Below are 24,947 nucleotides of genomic sequence, written 5' to 3' on the forward strand. Positions count from 1 at the left end.
TAGTATGCTCTGGTGGTTACAGAAAATGACCCCTTTGAGCCACCGTCGCTAGCTGATAACAATGCTGCAGTATTTTTCTCTGGTCAGTCAGCTCAGGAATAACAATAGATTAACTCTGTCCCCCTCGTTGACAGTGCTGCGCTAGCAACTAGGCTCTAGTCCTTCCACTCAGTTGCTCGCAATTGTATCTTTGTCATTTATCTAAATTCTAGAAATCATTTTTAATCAATTTTAGAAATCAATCAGTTTTAATGTTCTTCTTACTCCCGGGGTATCGGCACACGCCTCTCCTGGCATTGAGGCTTTTGGATTAAGCATGGTTGACAATTTGACAATTTACCATATCTCGGGTATTAGCGGTCGTACATTACTACTACATGACGAGTTCTGTTTTGTTCATTAAATTGACAGTGGCTGAAATTCCTCCATGTTCTCTTTTCAGACTTCGTCAATGTCCTCTGTGCCCAGTCATGTGCCCCTTCACAATAATCATTCACTTTGTAAATTGTGGTATTATACTGTAAATATATATAGCAGAGTACTTTTTTTAAAAGGGACTTTCACTAGAACTGTTTGAAAGGACAACTTTCATTGTACATTACATTGTAATCAGCCAATCAAATGATCATGTGATCTGACAACGTATCCCTGTGACATCTGTGCCCAGTGGGTAGTTGCTTTTAATGGCAATATTTGCTGACAAAATTAAATTCAGCTTATTTTACTCAATTTAGAAGCTAAAGTGCTTGAGGTTGTTGTGATGCCTCTCACCACCCCTATCAAGCAGTAAATTGAACAAATGAAACATCTGTTAGTTTGTTCACACAGTATTGCTGTTAATAAGAAAACCAGGGCAAAGTCAAATAAACATGACTAAGTTGCCTGCGGCAAGCATGCAATCCAAGCCTTTGCTGATGAAGCTATTTATACAGGTTTAGTAATAAATCATTATTTGTCCACTCTGCTTCTAAAGAAATGTTCCCTCATCAGTTGGCCTTTCCTCTCCATTACAGGGCTCTGCTCTGTCAGTGAGACCACTCAACCACAGCCACCTCATCTTAGAACTGTTGGAAAGAGCTCAAGTCATTTTAATTTAATCTGAATCTCCTTTTTGGAAATGTGTTCACCTCCATGTTCACTTATAGCAGAACACTAAAGCGCCATCCTTCACAGACATACTACTTTTTTTGTGTGACAGAGTTGACGGCCTAGAAGAAGCAGCAGACATGAGCACAGGCTTTTTGTGTGACAGAGTTGACGGCCTAGAAGAAGCAGCAGACATGAGCACAGGCTTTTTGTGTGACAGAGTTGATGGCCTAGAAGAAGCAACAGACATGAGCACAGGCTTTTTGTGTGACAGAGTTGATGGCCTAGAAGAAGCAGCAGACATGAGCACAGGCTTTTTGTGTGACAGAGTTGATGGCCTAGATAAGCAGCAGACATGAGCACAGGCTTTTTGTGTGACAGAGTTGACGGCCTAGATAAGCAGCAGACATGAGCACAGGCTTTTTGTGTGACAGAGTTGATGGCCTAGATAAGCAGCAGACATGAGCACAGGCTTTTTGACAACTTGCTGTTTCTCTTTGTGTCCATGACAAGAGGAGTCGCTTGATAAAGCATTTATCAAGGACACACATTAGAGTACATTATGTTCCCATCTTGGACATCAGTCTGTTGCCTTTTTGAGTGTTTGTGTAAATGTCCTGGCATGTGTGTGTGTGTGTTTAAACATACAATGAGCTACATAAATATGTCCCAGCAGATACATTACTGTAGGCTACACTACCACAGCATTATCACTAAATGACTATATTTTCAGAAGGAATACGTTTTGTCCTAAAATCAGGCTTTCCATGTTGACTCAAAATATCTACTTTCCACCTTTTTCTGCCTAACCCATTTTACTGGCATTTCTATCAGGTTTGAGCTTGACCTTTTTCTGACAACTGATTTCCAAGATAGCATCTCAATGTTAGACAGGACATTCAAGTCTATGAGACCTCTCAAGGTGCATACTGTAGTTTTCCACATTCCATAAACTTAAATTAAACACAGACTCAAATATCCGCCTGTCCCTTTTTAATAGCCCGGCATCCACACACACGTCAGCCTTTTTACAATAAACGCTGGGTCTAAATGAGTTGTTTATGAGTGAACTTCAGTGAGTAATGTAAAATTGTGCAAAAGAAGATAGAGGAGAGCAACATAATTTCCCAGGATGAGACGGCAGTGTGGTTTGACATGGTTGGCTCAACTACGGGGGATACAAGTGAGAGAATGGTGCTGAAGCGCCAAAGGCAGCCTAGTCTTTGCAAGTCTGATCTGCGATGGAGTTGTTATTATAATGTTTATACTGGTCATACAGTTCACATTAAACAGTTTTGTAGTCTTTTCAAAATTGTATTGAGAAAAAGCTGTGTGCATTAAGGAAATAGACACCTGTCTCTCATACGCGCCGGTTGTGTTCAGTGATTCAAGCAAATAAACACCCGGGCTATTCATTGAAGTTTAACGGTATATAAAATAAAAAATATACAAATATTACTTTGAGCACAGTAGCAGTTTTAGTTAATTAAATGGGAATCATTATCTAGCCTGTTCAGTTTAGATGACTTCTGCCTTACTGAATCATATGTCTGTGTGTCTCAGTTTCTCACTGTGCTCACGTCTTTAGCAGGGCCGGGACGATACTAGTATCGTGATATTCATTAGTGACAAGGAAACAAAACACGAAGCGGATTTAACTTCTTTAAGAAAACAGCCCTAATGTTGGAAACAAACATTATGTTGTCATCCAGAGTCACATTTATTTACTTTCCAAACTATAGTACACATTATTTTACATACAGCAGGTTTTAAATTTTTGCCATTGAAAACAGATTGCGATACTGGTATCGTCCCAGCCATACTAGCGGTTGCTGCTAACATGCTGCTGCCGCCTCGCAGTCTGATGACTTGGCCAGGCTCACCAGGGAATTTAGTGAGGTGATAAGACCGTGTCTAGGCTGGGCTCATTGGTCTCGGAACGCTGTGTTGTTATCTCTGCATAAAGATAACTCTGGAATGTACTATCTCTCCAGCACCAGTCAACTCTGCTGCTGAGGAGGCCAGAGAGTGGTAGTAAGGCATGAATTCAGCTAGCTATATGTTCTGTAGGAGCATAGGCCTCAGGAGAGCAGACCTCATAACCTCTCTCGCTCTGCTCTCAATGCCTGCTCTAAAGACCTGTTACCCCTTGACCAATAACAGGAGGCTCAGCAGAGCATGACCATACCACACAGGGAGGGGAAAAGAGAGAATGCTATGAGAGAAGGATGAGGGAGTGACTGAGTGGGGTAGAGTGTGATGGAGAGAGCTAAAACCATAGAGGAACTCATTAAATTGAGAGGGAAATGAGAGAAGAGGCAACATTTGTGATTGTATGTGCCTATTGAAGCTCCGTGCAAGAAGGGAAGGTCATGCTTCGGTCACATTCCGGACTGTGCTAAGCTGAAGTGGACTTGGAAGAAAAGACTCGTTGGTTAGTTAAAGGAACTCTCCTCCTGAGCACTACACTACACTTTTTTCCACAACCGAAATTCAAAACCTCCTTTCAGCTCCATTTGTAAGACGGGGTCATGGTTGAGCTGGCTGCCTGGGAACAGTGCTAGTCAGTATGGGATCAGGACAGGAGACGTGGTGTGGTGGAGAAAGAGTCAACAGAGAGAGTTAACACACCTCAGAGACTTAGCGAGCAATAATGCTCTGACAGCCTCCATGAGCCTGTCAAATGAGGGCTAAAATGATATGATGACTTAATGCATTTTCAAGTGCCTGGCATCTAGGTACAGCGCTCTAGTAACTTCAGTAATAATGTGCTAACACGGAAAAGTGGTTTTAGCTTGGCCTTTTCCAAGTCAACCACACTTGATAAGAAAAGGTGAGTCAGAGATTTGTTATCATAGTTCAACGTGTACATCCAGTGGCTTTGTTCAGGTGCTGAATGTTGAAAGTATAAATGTTTATTTTCAATTTAAAAGAATCCAGATAAATCAAATGTTTTTTGTTACAACTGTCACCTTCAAGGTCAAAGCTGTTTCAGTTTTGGAGCTACACATATGCACGCAAACACACACACACACACACACACACACACACACACACACACACACACACACACACACACACACACACACACACACACACACACACACACACACACACACACACACACACACACACACACACGGGCTGTATTGTAGTCATATATTCACTCCATAATGTACAATTTTGTACCATTAAATATCTCCACTATGCATCTGAAGTGCATCATGTTACTGTTATCATGTCACTAAATCCTGAATGCCTGAACGCAAATGGTAGCTCAAATTCCCTTTGCACTTGAATATTTTCGTATCTTTGGCGCATAATGCTCCCTTTATTTTTTATTTATAACCATTGCTATCCAACAATGTGCTTGTTTTGTAGGAATAAAGGCTTAACTGTGTCCTCTTACCTAAACTTTGATGCAAAATCAGACGGTGACTGTAACCGTAACTGTATAAATCAGGAAATAGACAATAAGGAAAATGTTCTGCTTTGTCACTTTCATAACCGACGTTGTCAGTGAGCAGTTTTATTTATATTGTGCGGTTGATATTTACTGTAGTGCAGAGGCATGTTGAAGTTTCACAAGTCTTCGAGGAGAGATTGTGAGAGCTTAGTTACAGTAATAATCGGTAATCAAGCCAGCAAAATCGTTTTGTTATTTGCTGTTAAATTGATTTACCATGATTTCTGTCTAAGACATTCATGAAGGGATGGCCGTTCGAGTGTTGAACCAGTAACCGAAAGGTTGCTGGTTCGAATACCTGAACCGACAAGGTGAAAAATCTGTTGATGTGCTGTTGAGCAAGGCACTTAGGCCTAATTTGCTCCAGGTGCGCCGTACTTGTAACAATGTACGTTGAGAGTCGGGAAGCAAGTTCAGGGAGTGAATAAGTTTAATAAATAAACAAAACAAGAAACACAAACAGCGCACCGACATGAAACATAAACAATGAAGACTGGGGGGAAAAAACTAAGGGAGTGACATATAAAGGGCAGGTAATCAAGGAGGTGATGGAGTCCAGGTGAGTGTCATTATGCACAAATGCGCATAACACTGGTGACAGGTGTGCGCCTTAAACGAGCAGCCTGGTGACCTAGAGGCCGGAGAAGGAGCACAGGTGACAGTACTACTATGACTGACCCTGTAAAACAACACAAAACAACACATTTCACAGTACCTATCTGGTGTATATGACAATAAAACATATTTTTTTAATCCCCGGAAATGAGAGGGGTAATTAAGCCTAATGAATGCCCCTAATGACACTATACAGTATTACCTCTCTTTTTCTCAGTCATCCACCCTGTCTCAGTGCCATGATATGGTACTCTTTGTTTCGTTTTTACCATTGCTGTACCAAAATATCCATCATAACCACACATCTCCTCCTGGCCCTCCTGTCACAAGACAACATGGTTTTATGAAATGGTGCAACCATGACCCTGATACCATAGTGAGAGAATGATTCAGCTTTGACATTACATTGGTTTCAAATGACTACACTGCATCCATGATGTGCCATTACAGTATCTGCAGTAATTATTATTCCACAGAGTCACACTGGACACAAACCACCATTAGAAAGTGCTAGAGACATCGTCAGAAGTGACGATAAAGGAGGAGCAAAGACCATGGCTGCTGTTGTTGCTGCTATTGTTGTTGATGATGCAGCTAGGGCTAGGTGGATTAGTTCAGTTAAATCAGCGCTGACAGGGACAGTTTTCAATTCATTTCATTCATTATCACATAGCTGGGCTATGCCCTCGTTGTGTGCCGTCCCAGATCAGCTTGTTTTTTTTACCTTACATGGTTTCAGTGATCAGTCTGTTAGTTTTATCGCTTTTTCCTTCTCTTTTATCTTTTCCAAGGCCAGTTGGGTGAGTGGATTAAAGAATAAAGAGAGAAGTACCCCAAGCGGGTTGCATTCACGTCAATACTTTCCACTGCCTTTGAAAATCCCCTTTTAATAGAACAAAAAAGACTGCTGAACAACATTTCACAATGTTCCAGACAGATATTCATTTAATATATTTTATGCTGATCTGTTCCTCTCCTCAGTCCAGTGTTAACCCCTATATTAATTGGCCACTGCTGCTAAATTGTTTCCACTGATGCAAAAAATAAGTATATATTTCTGCCAAGACGCACTTTTAAATGGATAGTTGTTAGCTCGATGACTTGAAATCTATGGGAACAGCTAGCATGTCATTGTGCTAACGCTAGTAGCTAGTAGCAATGCCCCCAGAGTTTTGGGTGGCTGGGAGAGAGTTCCAGAGTTTGGGGGGGCAGCAGCGCTGAAAGCCCGGTCCACGATGGTGCACAGTCTTGTTTTGGGGATGGTTAAATAAAAATAAATGTTACGGAGGTGGCGGACTTGATGTGGGGCTCGAAGGAAAGAGTGGGGTCCAGGATGACCCCCAGATTTCAGACCTCAGATAATGGGCAGACGGTGCAACCATCAGTGGACATCACGAGGTCACCCACTTTCTTGAGGAGAACTTTGACAGCCACCAGCATGACCTCCGTTTTATTGCTGTTGAGTTTGAGTAGATTAGGTGTCATCCAGTTTTTGATGTCCTGGAGACAGTTGATCAGAGATGAGGGAAAGAGGTGAGAGGTGGGTTTGGATGTAAATCTGGGTGTCATCCGAATAGCAGTGGATTTAGTTGAACCTGATGTTTTTTACTGTTAGCGATTGTAGATGTTACAATGATGTGTTTCTGTTTGTCCACTCTCTATTCCAGGGCCCTGGTATATCAGAGGAGGCGATGGTCACTGAGCCTCCCCACTCGCAGCAGCCCGGGGCACGCCACAGCTTTGTACAGGAACACTTCCAGGCACAATACAAGTGAGTTTCCAGTTTGCCAGGTCTGCCCATAGCATACTGTATTCTCAATGCAATGCTAGAGAATTGTCCTATTACTATCTGCACATTAGTCCTGCAAGCATTGATGGCATCTGAGCTGAGCTGAGTAAAATACAGTTGACTGAACCCCTGGCACTTAATGTGGAAAGTCATGGACTTGTGCTAATGTAAGAACTGCTGCCTTGCACCTTGAAGGACAGGTGAAAAATAAACAAATTACTATACATAGAATTGTCTCTCATATTTGTGTCAGTCAACAATTTCCCTCCGATTCAGTGTCTTGAATGTAAAACAGAAGAGTTACTTTTCTCTCCTTTGTTCATTGTGAAATATTTGTCATGGCTCAACCTGCTCCTTAGATGATAATGCTAGAAAATAATAAATAATTAAAAAGTGTCAAATTGTGACAGCTTTTGTTATTTATTTCCATTCGGAGCCAGTTGTGTTTTTGTATAGCCCGTTTTATTCCTGTCAGTGCACCTGGAGGAGGTTGCGAGGGACTCTGTTGTTGAGAGATTGATTGAGATTTAGAAAAACTTTGTTGATTGGCTTAACAAAAACATATTGGGGAAAAGTTTGTTGCCCATTCTTATTTTAATACATTTCCTTTAATTATGAACCATGTGTTATAAAGTTCAATGCAATTATGGTCATTTGTGTGGAAATCAGTTTCATGCTTGTCTTGGTATAAGCTGTTAGTCCATCGGTCACACTGCCTGTAATTTGGTCTATTGGGTTTTGCACCTCTCCTATGAGTTCTTTACAATTATTGGACAACCAATGCAAAGTTAGGTATGGAGGCTTTTTTCCCACATCACATTTGATTACCGATGACTCATCGATCCAGTTCTCATTGATTGAATTAAATTGTAATTATCAGATACACCATGTGTAATGGAGATGTCATTATAACTCTAAGTGTGTAGAGGTTGTGTATTATATGTATTACATGTATTATATGTATTATATATATATACATATGTATTATATGTATTAGCAGCAGGAAGTGTAACCTCATTAAATCACTGCAGACATTCCAGTAATTACTGAGCCTAGCTGGAGCATCAATACTGACAAGGCCCATGCACAGAGTGCAGTAAGAAAGACTGCCCCTCCACCTAACCTTTATGTCTCCTAGGTAACTAGGGACCCCTTCAAGTGCTTTTATGGTCCTGAGTAAAATGAGTGGGGTGGTTGGTTCTTGTTTGAGGTCAAGTGAAAAACGACAACTGTACAAATCGAATAGGCATAGATTACCTACATATTGAATAAACGTATACAATCTTTGCTCTAGTACCTTTCCTTTGAAGCTGTGATTGATGAACCTGATTGAGTTTTCACAGTTTTATTCCTTATAACATTCCTTTCAATCCGTGTTCAGAGCCCCTCAGTGCCTGCTACAGCAGCTTTGAACCCAGAGCCTCTGAAGCTTCACAAGTGTTAATTTAATCTTGGAGATAAAGCCTCCTAAGTGTTTCTATGAAACAGATGCATCTCACAGCTGTGGTCGGGAGATCACTTGAGCTGCTGAAGGTAGTGGAGCTGTTGCAGTACCTTCATCATGATTTGGCTGTCCACTCCTCTCACAGAGGCGCCAATGAGAGTTCTGCATCCAACTGCCAAGTGTATCTGTAAAGCCCCCAATTTTACATTAGCTGTACTTCTCTGGGTAACCTTGACTAATGTTGTACTATATTGACAAGGAATTATGCAAACAACTGCACAATAGAACAGATGTATATTTGGACCTTTTAACTCTGTCGTGAAGTAATTAGAACACTTGCCACTCTGGAAGTTTCCATTTGCTTTGTAATTTCCTGCTTGTTTTTGTTTCCTCCATCTGCTAATTCCTTGAAAAATCGGCAGCTTGGTGTTATGCCGTTAATACATCTGCCAGAGCGCATCCCTTAATTGCTATCCACTGATGAATGTTTCTGCTTTGACACCCGGGAAATGGGCGTGTCTAGACAGGAAGCAGCCATAGCTAGCACGGCAGCCATAGCTAGCTCACCCACAAACACTGTGCCAGACTCAACCAGGAGGATTCAGACTGGAATCCAACACTTGACTGATGATCACTGATTACTAGCAAACCATAAAACATGCAGTATAACTTCAAAAACAGCATAACTTTGCATTTCAGAGCTACAGCATGGCTTTAGTTCAGTGGAAAAGAGCTTTGGACTACATAGACATTTCTCTCAAGGAATATTCCATAGCCATATCTTTCCATAACCATCTGATTTTGTCCCTTAGGCCAGTCCAAATCACTTACTCAAGCAACAGCATCTTTTCATCTCAAAGCATTTTTAGAATAATGTGTGAACGTGGGATTCAGAGTCCCCGTGGTCAGAGAAGTGTCCTGTTTCGAATATAAATATGCTCATCCTGTCTGTGGTGTTTTAAATTTTAAAATACTAGATGTATTTTACATGATTAAATATTTGTCATCCTAATAACTAATATAATACTATTAGTGACATGATGTTTGTTGTGCTATTTGCTTTAGGAACAGCCTTTGGAGTCCCTATCTTTGATTTGTTAACTGTTCCTCTGTCCCTCTCTCATTGCCCTCCAGCATTTGAGTCCTGGGTGTAACACTACAGTATGTAATATAATCTCAAGGCCAACTGACAGGCCAGAGTATTATCACTGTAATGGGTCTGTTTGTCACTATACAATCACCAGGCCCATTATACTTGACAAGACTTAGTCTGTGTACAAACACGCTTCATATATACTGACAGGCTTTTTGTCTCCTAAGTTTTTGATGCGGATTTGATTTGTCGTTCATCACGTTGGTGCCGTTCAATTGACTGTACAGTACCATTATTACAATTCTCTCTGTCTGACTGTGTTGTCTCCGCAAAAGTGAAGTGCCTACTCTAACTCTGGAAGTATTGATTTTGAACTTATTATTTCTCTACAACTCTGTAGACTCTGATCAAATCATGCATTGCCCAGTTCTTGAAGGTAAAGCTTTGATATAGCTAGTTTTGTTCTCATCCCACAGCATGACTCACTGCCTAGCATGGGTAATATGCAGTGAAAATCTCTGTGGTATCTGTCAAGCTATGCTCATTAGAGTGAAGCCAAACGGCAGGCAGCAGAGCATGTCAGATTATGGACGTGGTGTACAGTAGTTTCACTGGAAGCCCAGCCTTTTTACAGCGGCATGAAAACTCACCACTCTCTCTCAGAGCTTCTCGCCTCTCTTTGTCTGAATCATTTTGACTGGGTGACCTTTGTTTTGTCTCACCACTTAATGTATTTATATTTCTGCAGGAGAGTTGAATAAAAAGGGCTTTGAGCCTTTTTAAGATTATTACTGTGACTCAAGGTAATTCCTTTATTTGTCTGGATGCTCAGGATCACCTGCTGAATGATGCTTTACATATCAACAATCTCTAAAGGGGCCACGACCTTTTGAACCCAGAGATGAAGTGTTGTGACAAGAGCACACATCTTCAAGTAGCAGGTGAGGCTGCAGGCTCACTGAGAAGAATTAACAGCCAATCTTTAGACCAGGGATCATCAATTCGATTCAGCTGCGGGCCAATGTTTTTCGTGAGAGGATGATCGGGGGCCGGACCATAATTACAAATAATATGTAGACTGCAAATTGACTACAAGAAGCCCAAACAGATATATTTGACTACAAAATCATAATTTCAAACCTTGCTTATATTTGTATATGATCACGTGTCTCTCTGTAATGCGTGGGAATACTTGGGAACCGATTTTCAAAATTAATATCACTTGATATCCTGATATCACGCTGATATCCTGGTGCTTTTACTGTCCAACAATGAGAATGTTAAAAAAATACAGTACCAGTCAAAAGTTTGGACACACCTACTCATTCAAGGGTTTTCTTTATTTTTTACTATTTTCTAGAATAATAGTGAAGACATCAAAACTATGAAATAACACATATGGAATCATGTAGTAACCAAAAAAGTGTCAAAACAAAATAGACTTTATATTTGAGATTCTTCAAAGTAGCCACCCTTTGCCTTGATGGTAGCTTGGCACACTCTTGGCATTCTCTCAACCAGCTTCACCTTGAATGCTTTTCCAACAGTCTTGAAGGAGTTCCCACATATGCTGAGTACTTGTTGGCTGCTTTTCCTTCGCTCTGTGGTCCAACTCATCCCAAACCATCTCAATTGGGTTAAGGTCGGGTGATTTTGGAGGCCAGGTCATCTGATGTAGCACTCCATCACTCACTTTCTTGGTCAAATAGCCCTTACACAGGCTGGAGGTGTGTTTGGTCAATGTTCTGTTGAAAAACAAATGATAGTCCCACTAAGCGCAAACCAGATGGGATGGCGTATCGCTGCAGAATGCTGTGGTAGCTATGCTGGTTAAGTGTGCCATGAATTCTAAATAAATCACTGAAGGTGTCACCAGCAGAGCACCCCCACACAATCACACCTCCTCCTCCATGCTTACTTGGTGGGAACCACACATGCAGAGATCATCCATTCACCTACTCTGCGTCTCACAAAGACGCAGCGGTTGGAACCAAAAATGTCAAATTTGGACTCATCAGACTTTCCACCAGTCTAATGTCCATTGCTCATGTTTCTTGGCCCTAGCAAGTCTCTTCTTATTATTGGTGTCCTTTAGTTGTGGTTTCTTTGCAGGAGTTAGACCGTGAAGGCCTTATTCACGCAGTCTCATCTGAACAGTTGATGTGTCTGTTACTTGAACTCTGTGAAGCATTTATTTGGGCTGCAATTTCTGAGGCTGGTAACTCTAATGAACATATCCTCTGCAGCAGAGGTAACTCTGGATCTTCCTTTCCTGTGGCGGTCCTCATAAGAGCCAGTTTCATCATAGCGCTGGATCGTTTTTGACTGACCTTCATGTCTTAAAGTAATGATGGACTGTCGTTTCTCTTTGCTTATTTAAGCAGTTCTTGACATAATATGGACTTGGTATTTTACCAAATAGGGCTATCTTCTGTATACCAACCAACCCTACCTTGTCACAACAGAACTAATTGGCTCAAACACATTAAGAAGGAAAGAAATTCCACAAATTAACTTTTAACAAGGAACACCTGTTAATTGAAATGCATTCCAGGTGACTACCTCATGAAGATGGTTGAGAGAATGCCAAGTGTGTGCAAAGCTGTCATCTAGGTAAAGGGTGGCTGATTTGTTTAACACTTTTTTGGTTACTACATGATTCCATATGTGCTATTTCATAGTTTTGATGTCCACTATTATTATACAATGTAGAAAATAGTAAAAAAAATAAAGAAAAACCCTCGAATGAGTAGGTGTGTCCAAACTTCTGACTGGTACTATATAATATTGTTATTTATTTATTTTTATCTGAAAATTTGGGGGGCCAAATAAAACCACCTGCAGACCAAATTGGGGGAACCCTGCTGTTTTTTTTAGTAGATTGTTCTAATAATAGCTGTTATAACAAATATAAGTAATTCATTTATTTTTCAGGAAAGGTGACACTGAACATCCCATATACTTGGAAAAATGGCTTTTAGAGTTTTACCCAGGCTAGTGCAGGGGTTGGCAGCCCGCAAGTGTTTTTTTTTGGGGGGGGGGGGTTAGTTTTTGGTAAATAAAATACTAAAATCAACAGGAAAATTGTTTCCAAGTATTCCAACAAATAAAAAATGAGACATACAGTAAGTGCACAAAACATGCTCCTTCCATGACATAGACTGACCAGGTGAATCCAGGTGAAAATCTATGATCCCTTATTGATGTCACTGGTTAAATCCACTTCAGTCAGTGTAGATGAAGGGAAGGAGACAGGTTAAAGAACTATTGTATATCTCTCTCAGAGATATAGATACCCCCTTTTTTCTCCCTAATTTCGCAATATTTACCCCCTTTTTTCACCCCAATTTCGCAATTTAGGGGCAGCAGGTAGCCAGCCTAGTGGTTAGAGTGTTGGGCCAGTAACCAAAAGGTTGCTGGATTGAATCCCTGAGGTGTCGAGGTAAAACTCTGTCGTTTTGCCCCTGAACAAGGCAGTTAACCCACTGTTCACCAGTAGGCTGTCATTGTAAATAAAAATGTGTTCTTAACTGACTTGCCTAGTTAAATAAAGGTTACATTTAAAATAAAATAAAAATATCCAATTGCGTTCTAATTACGATCTTGTCGAATCGCTGCAGCTCCCCAACAGGCTCGGCATAGGCGAAGGTCGAGTCATGCGTCCTCCGAAACATGACCCACCAAACCGCGCTTCTTAACACCTGCCCGCTTAACCCGGAATCCAGCCGCATCAATGTGTCGGAGGAAACACCGTTCAACTGATGACCGAAGTCAGTCTTCAGGCACCCGGGCCCACCACAGGGAGTCGCTAGAGCACGATGAGCCAAGTAAAGCTCTCCAGGCCGAACCCTCCCCTAACCCGTGGGTGGATTTTTTTAACGTTAAACAGTTTCCCGTGTGTATCAAGAATTGTCTACCATCCAAAGGACATCCATGCAACTTGACACAACTGTAGGAAGCATTGGAGTCAACATGGGTCAGCATCCCTGTGGAATGCTTTCAACTCCTTGCAGAGTCCATGCCCCTACAAATTGAGGTTGTTCTGAGGGCAAATGGTTGTTTTGTGTATCTCAATGTATCTCAACGTGTGTCAATGTAAATAAGGTGTGAAATTATTGTTATTTTAAAATATAATCTATTTTTGGGCTTATTTGGGGTCAATTTGCAGTGTACAAATTATTCTAATTATGTTTCGGTCCCCCACCATCCACTCCGTCAAAAATCGTCCCGCGGCAGATTCTAGTTGCCGACCCCTGGGCTAGTGTTTAAGCTGACTCAAGCTCACCCTTCAGCATCACTGCTTCAAAGACAGGGATTCCCTCTCAAGTGCTGCTCACACTTCATCCATTAGGCATCACGGGAATATCACCTCCTTTTCCTTTAGGCCTAAGTGTTCCTTACCAATGCACAGTACATCTATGTTTTATTGGAGCTGCTGGAGTGTTATTTGTATGCAAAGAACATGGGCAGCTCCTCTGTTTCCTGTTGAGAATAAGACTCTGCCAAGAGAGAGCTCCACTCAGAGCCAGTGTCAGCTGGGTTGAGTTGAATAGGGCTTTATTCACTCTCCCCCACTCGCCCCTGTGGGTCTGTCAGGTGCCTTCCTAGAAGGGAAACACATTTAAACAGCTATGCTCTGGCTATGATTCCCATGGTAGGCTACCCCTTGTAAAGGTTCCTGAGAAGTGAAAGCTCTGTGCACTGACTGATCCAATGAAAAATAGTAAAGCAAAGGAATAGGGAAATATTGGGCTTAAAACATCGCCTTGCTGGGTAAAAGAGGAAGAGGGACATTTATGCTTGAAATTCAGATTTCCAAAGAAACCATAGCTTTGTCAACTTGTTTTGATTGTATGCAGCAAAGTCATTGATTAACTCAATTCCACTCCAGTCCTAAAGGCTCTTATAGTTTCAGGCAGCCTTGTGAAATGCTTTTCGCTTCCTGACTAGAAGAACCAGTCATGGAGTTCTTGCCATAGAACTATTACAGGATTTAGAAGTTCTTCAAGTCAAGTTCAATTCAAGTCCAGTTCAATAGCACTGCAGTCTGAGGACTTCCATGGAAATACCCTCTGACTCTTTGTTCAAACAATTAGTGATTTGCCAGAATAAGCAACTTCCTCTCCTAAACATAAAGGGGTTTGTTGGAGCCAGTGTGTGAACCAGGTGTGGAATGAAATATTGGTAGAATGGAAGATTTGCTCTCTTTTCCTGTCCTTTGAGTCCTATGGCCTGAACATTCATATACGGAGGAAACAAGCCATCTCTCAGGACTGTTCTTTATTCTCCCCATGATGGTGATCATTAGGGAATTGCTGCGTGCTGGTTCCCATTTAAAGACCCAGTCTCACCGTGAGGCTTTTTCCCACTACCCACCCCCCTTACATCACTTTTCTTTCCCATAAAAAATCTCTACAGCAACATCAAGATGTACTGTACATACAGTGTGCCCATTTCTATAGCAAGATGCACTTTCCTGCTGGCCTGACACAGAAGTGCACGTTCAGGTGTCTAAAACAGGCGTCAAACTTCACACAATCTTGTTTTTCTTTCCACAGGTCATCGCTGACCTGCCCTCATTGTCATAAACAGAGCAACACCTTTGACCCTTTCCTCTGCATTTCACTTCCCATCCCTCTGCGCCACACCAGGTGAGTACTATCCCTGTTAGGGCACCAACCATACTGAATACACAACCATGCAACACATCACACCACACCATGGTACAACGTGCAGATATTAGGAGACATCTGTCAGTTAGAGTCAAAGCCATAGTAGACGGAAAGACTTGCCTTAGGTACAGACATAGAAATATACCGTAGACAAGACTCAAGCACTGGTGTCTTTTTAACGTCCCTTTCAGTCCTCTAGAGGCTCATAATGTTAGAGGAATGGATAACGATCTGGAGTAGCACAGAGAAACAATAGACCTGGCTGAGATGGAGTGTACTTGAAGCCCAGAGGAAAGCCCTGAGGAGCACCACCTCAGAAACCAGGAACAATGTCACATTCATGCCCAGGTCACAAAGATCACTCCATCCCTGCTTGGCCGCTGTTAGCCTGTTCAGGAAATCAATTTTTAAGGAGTTAGTCCCCTCCAAGCCCTTACTCTTCAAGCACCTACACCCTCTCATTCATTTTTCTCTTTGTAAAGACTTTTGCCAACTTTGTTTTTTGTTAAAAGCAGAAGATAATGTTTCCTCTCACAGACCGCCTGACCAACCCTAAGTCAAAACAGTATGGTTCTCACCTTTATTATCCAGTGCCAATGGAGGAGTTGTCCTAATTGGAAAAGATGATTTAGAGTCAAGCGATGAGTTTAACACCTATCTCAGATTCCTGTGCTGGGGTGTCATAGAAGTGCATGCAGCTGTGTCCTCCTATTGAGGTCCCAGGGTGTGCCTAGCAAATTCAAAAGCCTAACACACACTCATCTATCCAATACTACACCACAGATGGTCTCTTCAACGTTGATTTCATACTGTACATCGTCATTCCTACTGAGCATCCAACGTAAAGCTAGAATCCTTAGTTGCTACATGAATTTGAGAGTGGTTACATATTTCCAGCCCCATCCCTTAGCTTTTTAGCGATAAATTGGCGGGGAGCATGCTTTGTTATTGTTTCAATTAAGGATCCTAGCAGGTAACAGGTATTCTTTAGAGCTCTCTATTTGTGACACATACAGTCATTGAAATAGTTCTCATTCTCTTTGGAGCAACTGGAGTGTCAATAAAAGGCCAGGCATTACACCCTCATAGGGACATTTTTTCCCTTTAATCATATCACAATCATCTTTCACCAGTTGAATGTAGACACAAATATAATACTTTTTTGTATAAAAATATTTCAGAATTATTTTTTTTAAAATATGCAAATGAGCCAATTCTCATTAATTTGCACATACAGTGCCTTGCGAAAGTATTCGGCCCCCTTGAACTTTGCGACCTTTTGCCACATTTCAGGCTTCAAACATAAAGATATAAAACTGTATTTTTTTGTGAAGAATCAACAACAAGTGGGACACAATCATGAAGTGGAACGACATTTATTGGATATTTCAAACTTTTTTAACAAATCAAAAACTGAAAAATTGGGCGTGCAAAATTATTCAGCCCCTTTACTTTCAGTGCAGCAAACTCTCTCCAGAAGTTCAGTGAGGATCTCTGAATGATCCAATGTTGACCTAAATGACTAATGATGATAAATACAATCCACCTGTGTGTAATCAAGTCTCCGTATAAATGCACCTGCACTGTGATAGTCTCAGAGGTCCGTTAAAAGCGCAGAGAGCATCATGAAGAACAAGGAACACACCAGGCAGGTCCGAGATACTGTTGTGAAGAAGTTTAAAGCCGGATTTGGATACAAAAAGATTTCCCAAGCTTTAAACATCCCAAGGAGCACTGTGCAAGCGATAATATTGAAATGGAAGGAGTATCAGACCACTGCAAATCTACCAAGACCTGGCCGTCCCTCTAAACTTTCAGCTCATACAAGGAGAAGACTGATCAGAGATGCAGCCAAGAGGCCCATGATCACTCTGGATGAACTGCAGAGATCTACAGCTGAGGTGGGAGACTGTCCATAGGACAACAATCAGTCGTATATTGCACAAATCTGGCCTTTATGGAAGAGTGGCAAGAAGAAAGCCATTTCTTAAAGATATCCATAAAAAGTGTTGTTTAAAGTTTGCCACAAGCCCCCTGTGAGACACACCAAACATGTGGAAGAAGGTGCTCTGGTCAGATGAAACCAAAATGGAACTTTTTGGCAACAATGCAAAACGTTATGTTTGGCGTAAAAGCAACACAGCTGAACACACCATCCCCACTGTCGAACATAGTGGTGGCAGCATCATGGTTTGGGCCTGCTTTTCTTCAGCAGGGACAGGAAAGATGGTTAAAATTGATGGGAAGATGGATGGAGCCAAATACAGGACCATTCTGGAAGAAAACCTGATGGAGTCTGCAAAAGACCTGAGACTGGGACGGAGATTTGTCTTCCAACAAGACAATGATCCAAAACATAAAGCAAAATCTACAATGGAATGGTTCAAAAATAAACATATCCAGGTGTTAGAATGGCCAAGTCAAAGTCCAGACCTGAATCCAATCGAGAATCTGTGGAAAGAACTGAAAACTGCTGTTCACAAATGCTCTCCATCCAACCTCACTGAGCTCGAGCTGTTTTGCAAGGAGGAATGGGAAAAAATGTCAGTCTCTCGATGTGCAAAACTGATAGAGACATACCCCAAGCGACTTACAGCTGTAATCGCAGCAAAAGGTGGCGCTACAAAGTATTAACTTAAGGGGGCTGAATAATTTTGCACGCCCAATTTTTCAGTTTTTGATTTGTTAAAAAAGTTTTAAATATCCAATAAATGTCGTTCCACTTCATGATTGTGTCCCACTTGTTGTTGATTCTTCACATAAAAATACAGTTTTATATCTTTATGTTTGAAGCCTGAATGTGGCAAAAGGTCGCAAAGTTCAAGGGGGCCGAATACTTTCGCAAGGCACTGTATTTGCATATCACACAGATATATTTTCCTGGACACTGGATGAAGTCAGCCTAAATGTTTTGGTTTCGTTTTATTAAGACACTCCAGAACCAGACTTATCCAGAGCAGATTGTGGACAAATAATTTTTAGATCTTTCTATCTGTAAAATATTAAAGACATGTACGTAAAATGCATTTTTTTATGCATATTTTCAAATATTTTTTAAAAGCTAGAATATAAACTTGACAACATATCAACAATTCCCTCTGAGCAAGTCTGGAGAATATATCTAAGGATAACCACACAAGATTTAGTGAATGCAGATGCTTCTGAAGCTGAGTATTTTTTTTTGGGGGGGGGGGGGGGGTGGGAAGAGTCTGACTTTCGGGAAATGGTGGTTAAAGACAAGTACACTGGATTTAGACTACCAAACGCCTATTTAGACCCAGTCATCATCTCTTCAATGTAAGTTACTAAATATAGTCCAGTTTGTAACAATCTCTATGAAATGGGCTTCTAAATGATGTGTAATTTAATGTTGTGAGCTTTAAAATGATTAAAGTGGTTAAAATGCATTAAAATGTTGATGACGGTAGAATGATAAACTAAAGAAAATATAAATAAGTACATAAGTATTCAGACCCTTTGCTTTGAGACTCGAAATTGAGCTGAGGTGCATCCTGTTTCCATTGATCACCCTTGGAGTCCACCTGTGGTAAATTCAATTGATTGGACATGATTTGGAAAGGCACACACCTGTCTATATAAGGTCCCACAGTTGACAGTGCATGTGAGAGCAAAAACCCAGCCATGAGGTTGAAATAATTGTCCGTAGAGCTCCGAGGCAGGATTGTGTTGAGGCTCAGATCTGGGGAAGGGTACCAAAATATTTCTGCAGAACAACCATCTCGGCAGCCCTCCACCAATCAGGCCTTTATGGTAGAGTGGCCAGACAGAAGACACTCCACAGTAAAAGGCACATGACAGCCCACTTGGAGTTTGCCAAAACTAAAGGACTCTGACCATGAGAAAAAAGATTCTCTGGTGTGATGAAACCAAGATTGAACTCTTTGGCCTAAATGACAAGTGTCACCTCTGAAGGAAACCTGGCACCATCCCTACAGTGAAGCATGGTGGTGGAAGCATCATGCTGTGGGGATGTTTTTCAGCAGCAGGGACTGGGAGCCTAGTCAGGATAGAGGGAAAGATGAACGTCGTAAATTACAGACAGATCCTTGATTGGGCCAAATTTTGCCTTTCAACAGGGCAACAACCCGAAGCACACAGCCAAGACAACATAGGAGTGGCTTCGGGACAAGTCTCTGAATGTCCTTGAGTGGCTCAGCCAGAGCCCTGAATTGAACCTGATTGAATATCTCTGGAGAGACCTGAAAATAGCTGTGCAGCGACGCTCCCCATCCAACCTGACAGAGCTTGAAAGGATCTGCAAAGAAGAATGGGAGAAACTCCCAAAATACAGGTGTGCCAAGCTTGTAGCATCATACCCAAGAACTGTAAGACTGTAATCGCTGCCAAAGGTGTTTCAACAAAGTACTAAGGAAAGTAACATTTCTAGATTGATGAGAAAAAAACTATTGAATACATTTAAGAATAAGGCTGTAACGTCGTAACAAAATGTGGAAAAAGTCAAGGGGTCTGAATACTTTCTGAACGCACTGTAGATGCAAAAATGTCATTTCAGCCTGTGGTGCCTGGCGTTAAGCAAGCTTTTATGCTAATTGGAGAATCGTTTTTAAAAATCTAGCTCTAACAAACAGCTTGCCAGGCAAACTTTACATAATCGCCTCATTCGTTCTACTTTTGGCTGATGACATGGAATACTGTAGACAGTTATGAAAGGAAGAAACAGATGGTTTGCCTTTTAAGATTTTGTACATGGTTGCCCATGTAAGAAAAAAGGTGTCATAGTTTTGTATATCTCCATAAACCCTAACACAAACTAAAGTGTAGACTTTCAACACCAACAGTCATTTACACCAACCCCAACCTCACACATATACATTTCTTTATGGGACTGAAATGTGTTCTCACATGTCATATATACAGTATGTGGTTAGTTATGATCTAGTGTGTTAACCAATGTGGCAGAGTCAGCCCGACATGGACCCATATTGATGTTGTACCCCTAATGGACTGAGTGGTATGGCAGGCGTCTCCATTTAAACACATTAACTTCACTAAATGAGCCACTCATTACAGATCAGCATGTTATTACTGTAAAGATCCATCAGAGATCTTGTTTTATCATGTTCCTGTCCTCTTGAGGAAAAGGTATGCGATTCATTATCATGATTGATTCAGCTTTGTACTCAGAGACGGGGAGCTAAACCTCTGAAAGGTGTTCTCGGGATGTAGCCACTATTTGCAGTAGTTTAGTATAATCATTGACTCAGATTACCATTCAATTGAGGGCTTTAGTTGAGTATTTAGTCACTGGGAATTGAATTCCCATAATAGGTATTGGGTGTATCATGTAACATTTATAGATTGTTAATTATCCCTATGCCTGCCTTTCTAGTTCTGAGCTGTTGAGTGTGTGGGGATGTTTTGCCACTCCCAGAATGGTTCCAAACAAGGTAATTAGTATGAATTAGTAACGTTTGCCTGCTTAGAGCATCATTGATTAACTACTGCCTTCACTGTTTGTGTCTTGAGACACAAAAAGAACGGTGATAATATGAGGCACTGTTTTGGTGTTCCTACTGGCTAGTCAAAGGCAGATAAAGGAATGGACTCAGGTGCGCCACCGGCTAAATCATATGGGGAGATCTCCCCATACCCCTCACTATAGCGTGTGCTGAGAATCCTTGACAGCCAGTGTAGAGGTTACCCTGAGTCCAGACAGCAGGGGATCTCACAGCTCAACACCCTTTACTTACTTAAATGATAATGCCCTCGAAGCCGATGTTTGGGGGATATATTGGCATGAGTGTTGTTAGGCCCGAGAAGAAGCAAACAGCAAACCGTGTCAACATATCCTCCAAACACCGGCTTCGAGGGCATTGTCACTTTTATACAATGGGTTACCAACATATTCAAATAATGATTTAAAAACGTTATTTTGATTAATTTATTCATACTATTTCATCCTTCCCCATCCTTCCCCACACAAGTCTAGGGATGCTACCTAAGCCGACTACTCGTACGTTCTATCGGTTCAGTTGCCAGAGACGCAACCCAGTCGTTCAGTCTTTTTGTGCTTTATCTATGGACGCTACCCACTCGTTCGTTGTAAATATTCCATTGCCATATTGGCTGGCAATGTTCTTATTCCTTGCTTGCTAGCTAGCCAACTATGACTAACTTGCAGTTACGTCAACAGTGCAGCCAGAATAACAACAAAGTAGCTGCATTTGCAATTTAAGCTGTTTTCTAGTGACATTTATTTGGATACGTCCATAACAATGAGCTAATGATGCACGATTTCACCTGGCATAGCTCTCTTGTCAGGACAGTGTTGTTTGAGAGCTAGCCAACAACACAGCTAACACAATCACTTCAAGCTGAATTTTTTTTTTAACTAGCTGCTCTTCGTTTAGTTTTACCTGTTTTCTATTGATGGTTATTTGTATATATCCATAGAAATTATGCTAATTCATGAGTTAGTCTGGCTGAGAAAAGCTGCCTACCTGTCTGTCTCATCACGCCTGTTCATTGCTATGGGACAGCTGTAGATCAAATTTAAATATTGAAACAATATTGCAAATGTCGGAGAGACGGACAGCAAGGTTTATACAAATCTCCGCTGTTGAAAACGAAATGTTAGATGCTTTTCATAGTGGAGTTTATAAATTGCCTGTCTGGGCTGATGAGACAGTGGATTGCTCAATCAGATGCAACAGAGTAAATAGGCATTTTAACGTCATTGATTTAGCCGGTGGGAATTTGTGGAATAGACACCTGCTAGAATGAGGTTTTAACCAATCAGCATTCAGGATTAGACCCACCCGTTGTATAATACTGTATATCCCCCACTGCTGTGTGTCCTCTGTCCCCATGTGTGATAATGCCTGTGTGCTGGCAGTGGCATCTCTCACTATCTTTATCATGTTAAGTCTTCTCCATGGTGGATTATAGAGCAGGTCATCAACAAGACATCACAAAACTCACTTTAATTGATAATTGTCATTAGTCTGCTGGACAATGTAGATACACAGGTAAAATGGGAGCTGTCTCAGTATGGCCTTGTAAATAACAACATATCAATGACTTAGTCTCTGAAGAGCTAATGAAGGCCAGCCCACTCTGGTATAGAGGGTACAATGATTGGTGAAAGCATTGGAGTTTGTAACAACACCCCATGGGACACATTGTTCAGCATATGTAATGACACCACAGGGGCAAACATGTACAATGTATCACCATAGTCGATTACAGGCAAAAAGGTAGTGGAAACAAGTCTCTTTCTTGCTTCAAAAGAAAAACATGACTTATTTAAAATAAAAAATTGAGCCTGAGCTTTCAGAGACCTTCAATATGAGTTGTACTTATGTAAGCATGGACTCTAAGGAGATAAGGAGTGGCAGGTAGCCTAGTGGTTAGCGCGTTGGGCCAGTAACCGAAAGGTTGCTTGATCAAATCCCCGAGCTGACAAGGTAAAAATCTCTTAACCCACTGTTCCTAGTCTGTCATTGTAAATAAGAATTTGTTCTTAACTGACTTGCCTATTTAAATAAAAATTAAGAGTATTGTCTGTAGAATAGAGGTGCTGTACACTCAGGACCTCCCGCCTATGTCATTTTGTCATTGGCTCCCATATCTCTCTTTCTCAGAGGAGGAGGCTGACTTTCTGAGTGGTGTGTCTACTCGCCTGACTACAGTTCTCACATATAGACACACATAGACTCTCACAGGTGAATCAGAGGGCACATATCTCTTCAGTGTAGTGTTTTTGTACAAGCCATTATGCCCCTTTACCCTGCCAATGTCAGCACTGCTTCTCCATGCAAAGGAGACAGAGAGGTAAGAGCCAAGTGCTCAGCTTTAAAAATGCATCGACCCACAATACAGATTCCATTATTTCTTACACATAAACTGTCCGAATGATCTATTATTAATGCTAAAATGTATTGATTAATTCATGAAAACTATATGTCCCTTCATGGTCATGGACTGTAATAAAATTGGTAGCGATTTCAATGCAGTCTATTCTCTCTCTCTCTCTCCCCTTCACTCGACAGGCCTCTGTGTGTAACTCTGGTCTTCAGTACAAAGGGCCAGAGATACCTGCGCATCGGGCTGGCTGTGCCTCTCTTTGGCTCGCTGGCCTTTCTGAGAAGGATGTTGGCGGATGAGGGGAAGATCTCCCCAGACCAGGTAGGTGATCTTGTCTCACTCTTCTTGATGATGCACACTATCCTCAGATTCATTCTCACTCCATTTTCCAAGTCTCTGATTAAATAAAATGGATACTCTTGCTATCTCTCTCTCTGTCTTTCAGGTGATCCTGACAGAGATCTACACCACAGGCTTTCAGCGCTCCTTCTTTGATGAGGAGGATCTGACGTGCATAGCCGAGACTGACATCATCTATGCCTTCCAGGCCCCGCCTCTATACATCAGAGGAGGCTCTTCACAATTCTCAGGTAACCGTAGCAACAACTACATATTCCAGGGACATTCAGATCAATATCATCACTATCAACCAAGATCATCCAATAGAATCGGTCCCTTTTCCACTATGAGCTAGCAGGGGTCATTTCAGTCCCATCGGGAAATAAGCCTTTCTCAGTCAAGAGCATACAGAAGTACTGTATTAACAGAATGGGATGTACAACCTCTGTGAAATACCAGGGTATTATGTGAAAGTCTGTCCTTCCTCTGGTGGTGATAATTACATGCTCTTTGTACTGCAACTTTTACCCGAACTGTGCACTGTTGGCACAAGCCTTCCAAACATCAGGATGAACTACTGAGGAGAAATAAATTGTTTCTTTTTAAACAAGATAATGAAAGTTTGTTTGTGTACTTTGGGTCTGATAGATTCCAGGAGGAACTCAATGTAGAATAAGAAGTCCTTGGGGAACGTGTGCTTACAAACACATTTTCAATAAAACTCAGATGCTCAGATCTACTCAAATCACCATCATTTTCCGCAAAGATTTGCTGTCATCTAATTATTTATGTTTGTAACAGCTGTTGGTGGAAGAAGGTGAGGACCAAGGTGCAGCGTGGTACATGTTCATGTTAATTTATTGACACTGAACACTAAATACAAAAATAACAACGGGAAATAACCAAAACAGTCCAGAAAGGTGAAAAACACTAAACAGAAATCAACTACCCACAAAACCCATGTGGGAAAAGCTACCTAAGTATGGTTCTCAATCAGAGACAACGATAGACAGCTGCCTCTGATTGAGAACCACACCCGGCCAAACAAAGAAATACAAAACATAGAAAATGAACATAGAATGCCCACCCTAGTCACACCCTGGCCTAATCAAAATAGAGAAAAAAAGCCTCTCTATGGCCAGGGCGTGACAATGTTTGAAATATCTCTTCTCTGTAATTGTACTGATGATGTGAAGGGCAAACAGACATTGTTCCCAGAAGCCAGATTGTGTGGATAGTTTTACCACATTTTTCACCCTGGGTTTGGCAGAGCTGGGTTTGTCCCTGAAAATGATACTTCTTTGCATCACCACTGAGCAAAGTGATTAGAGACATCTCTGTCTCTCCTTTATCATCTTTGGTTAGACCACACATAATAGACTATTCAGTTTGATTTGTCTGCACACACACACCACACACACACACACACACACACACACACACACACACACACACACACACACACACACACACACACACACACACACACACACACACACACACACAGGCAGACACTGAATCCTCCTGGGATGTTTTATCAGACTGTATACGTAGTGGGGTTGATATGGAGAGGCCTCTCTCACCACCTCCCTGCT

General features: G+C 41.4%; 1 protein-coding gene across 1 annotated transcript in view; it reads left to right on the forward strand.

Moving 5' to 3' along the window:
* The window catches only part of usp43b (ubiquitin specific peptidase 43b), a 95,280-nt gene that overhangs the window by 26,925 nt on the left and 43,408 nt on the right, over positions 1 to 24,947 (forward strand). The window contains exons 3-6 of the mRNA XM_036941255.2: positions 6,835 to 6,938; positions 15,052 to 15,144; positions 23,199 to 23,334; positions 23,459 to 23,603. Of these exons, the coding sequence (XP_036797150.2) occupies positions 6,835 to 6,938; positions 15,052 to 15,144; positions 23,199 to 23,334; positions 23,459 to 23,603 (478 nt within the window). The remainder of the gene's footprint in view (positions 1 to 6,834; positions 6,939 to 15,051; positions 15,145 to 23,198; positions 23,335 to 23,458; positions 23,604 to 24,947) is intronic.

The sequence above is a fragment of the Oncorhynchus mykiss genome, chromosome 13, assembly GCF_057628025.1.
Source record: "Oncorhynchus mykiss isolate SJ-2025 chromosome 13, ASM5762802v1, whole genome shotgun sequence".
Classification (NCBI taxonomy): domain Eukaryota; kingdom Metazoa; phylum Chordata; class Actinopteri; order Salmoniformes; family Salmonidae; genus Oncorhynchus; species Oncorhynchus mykiss.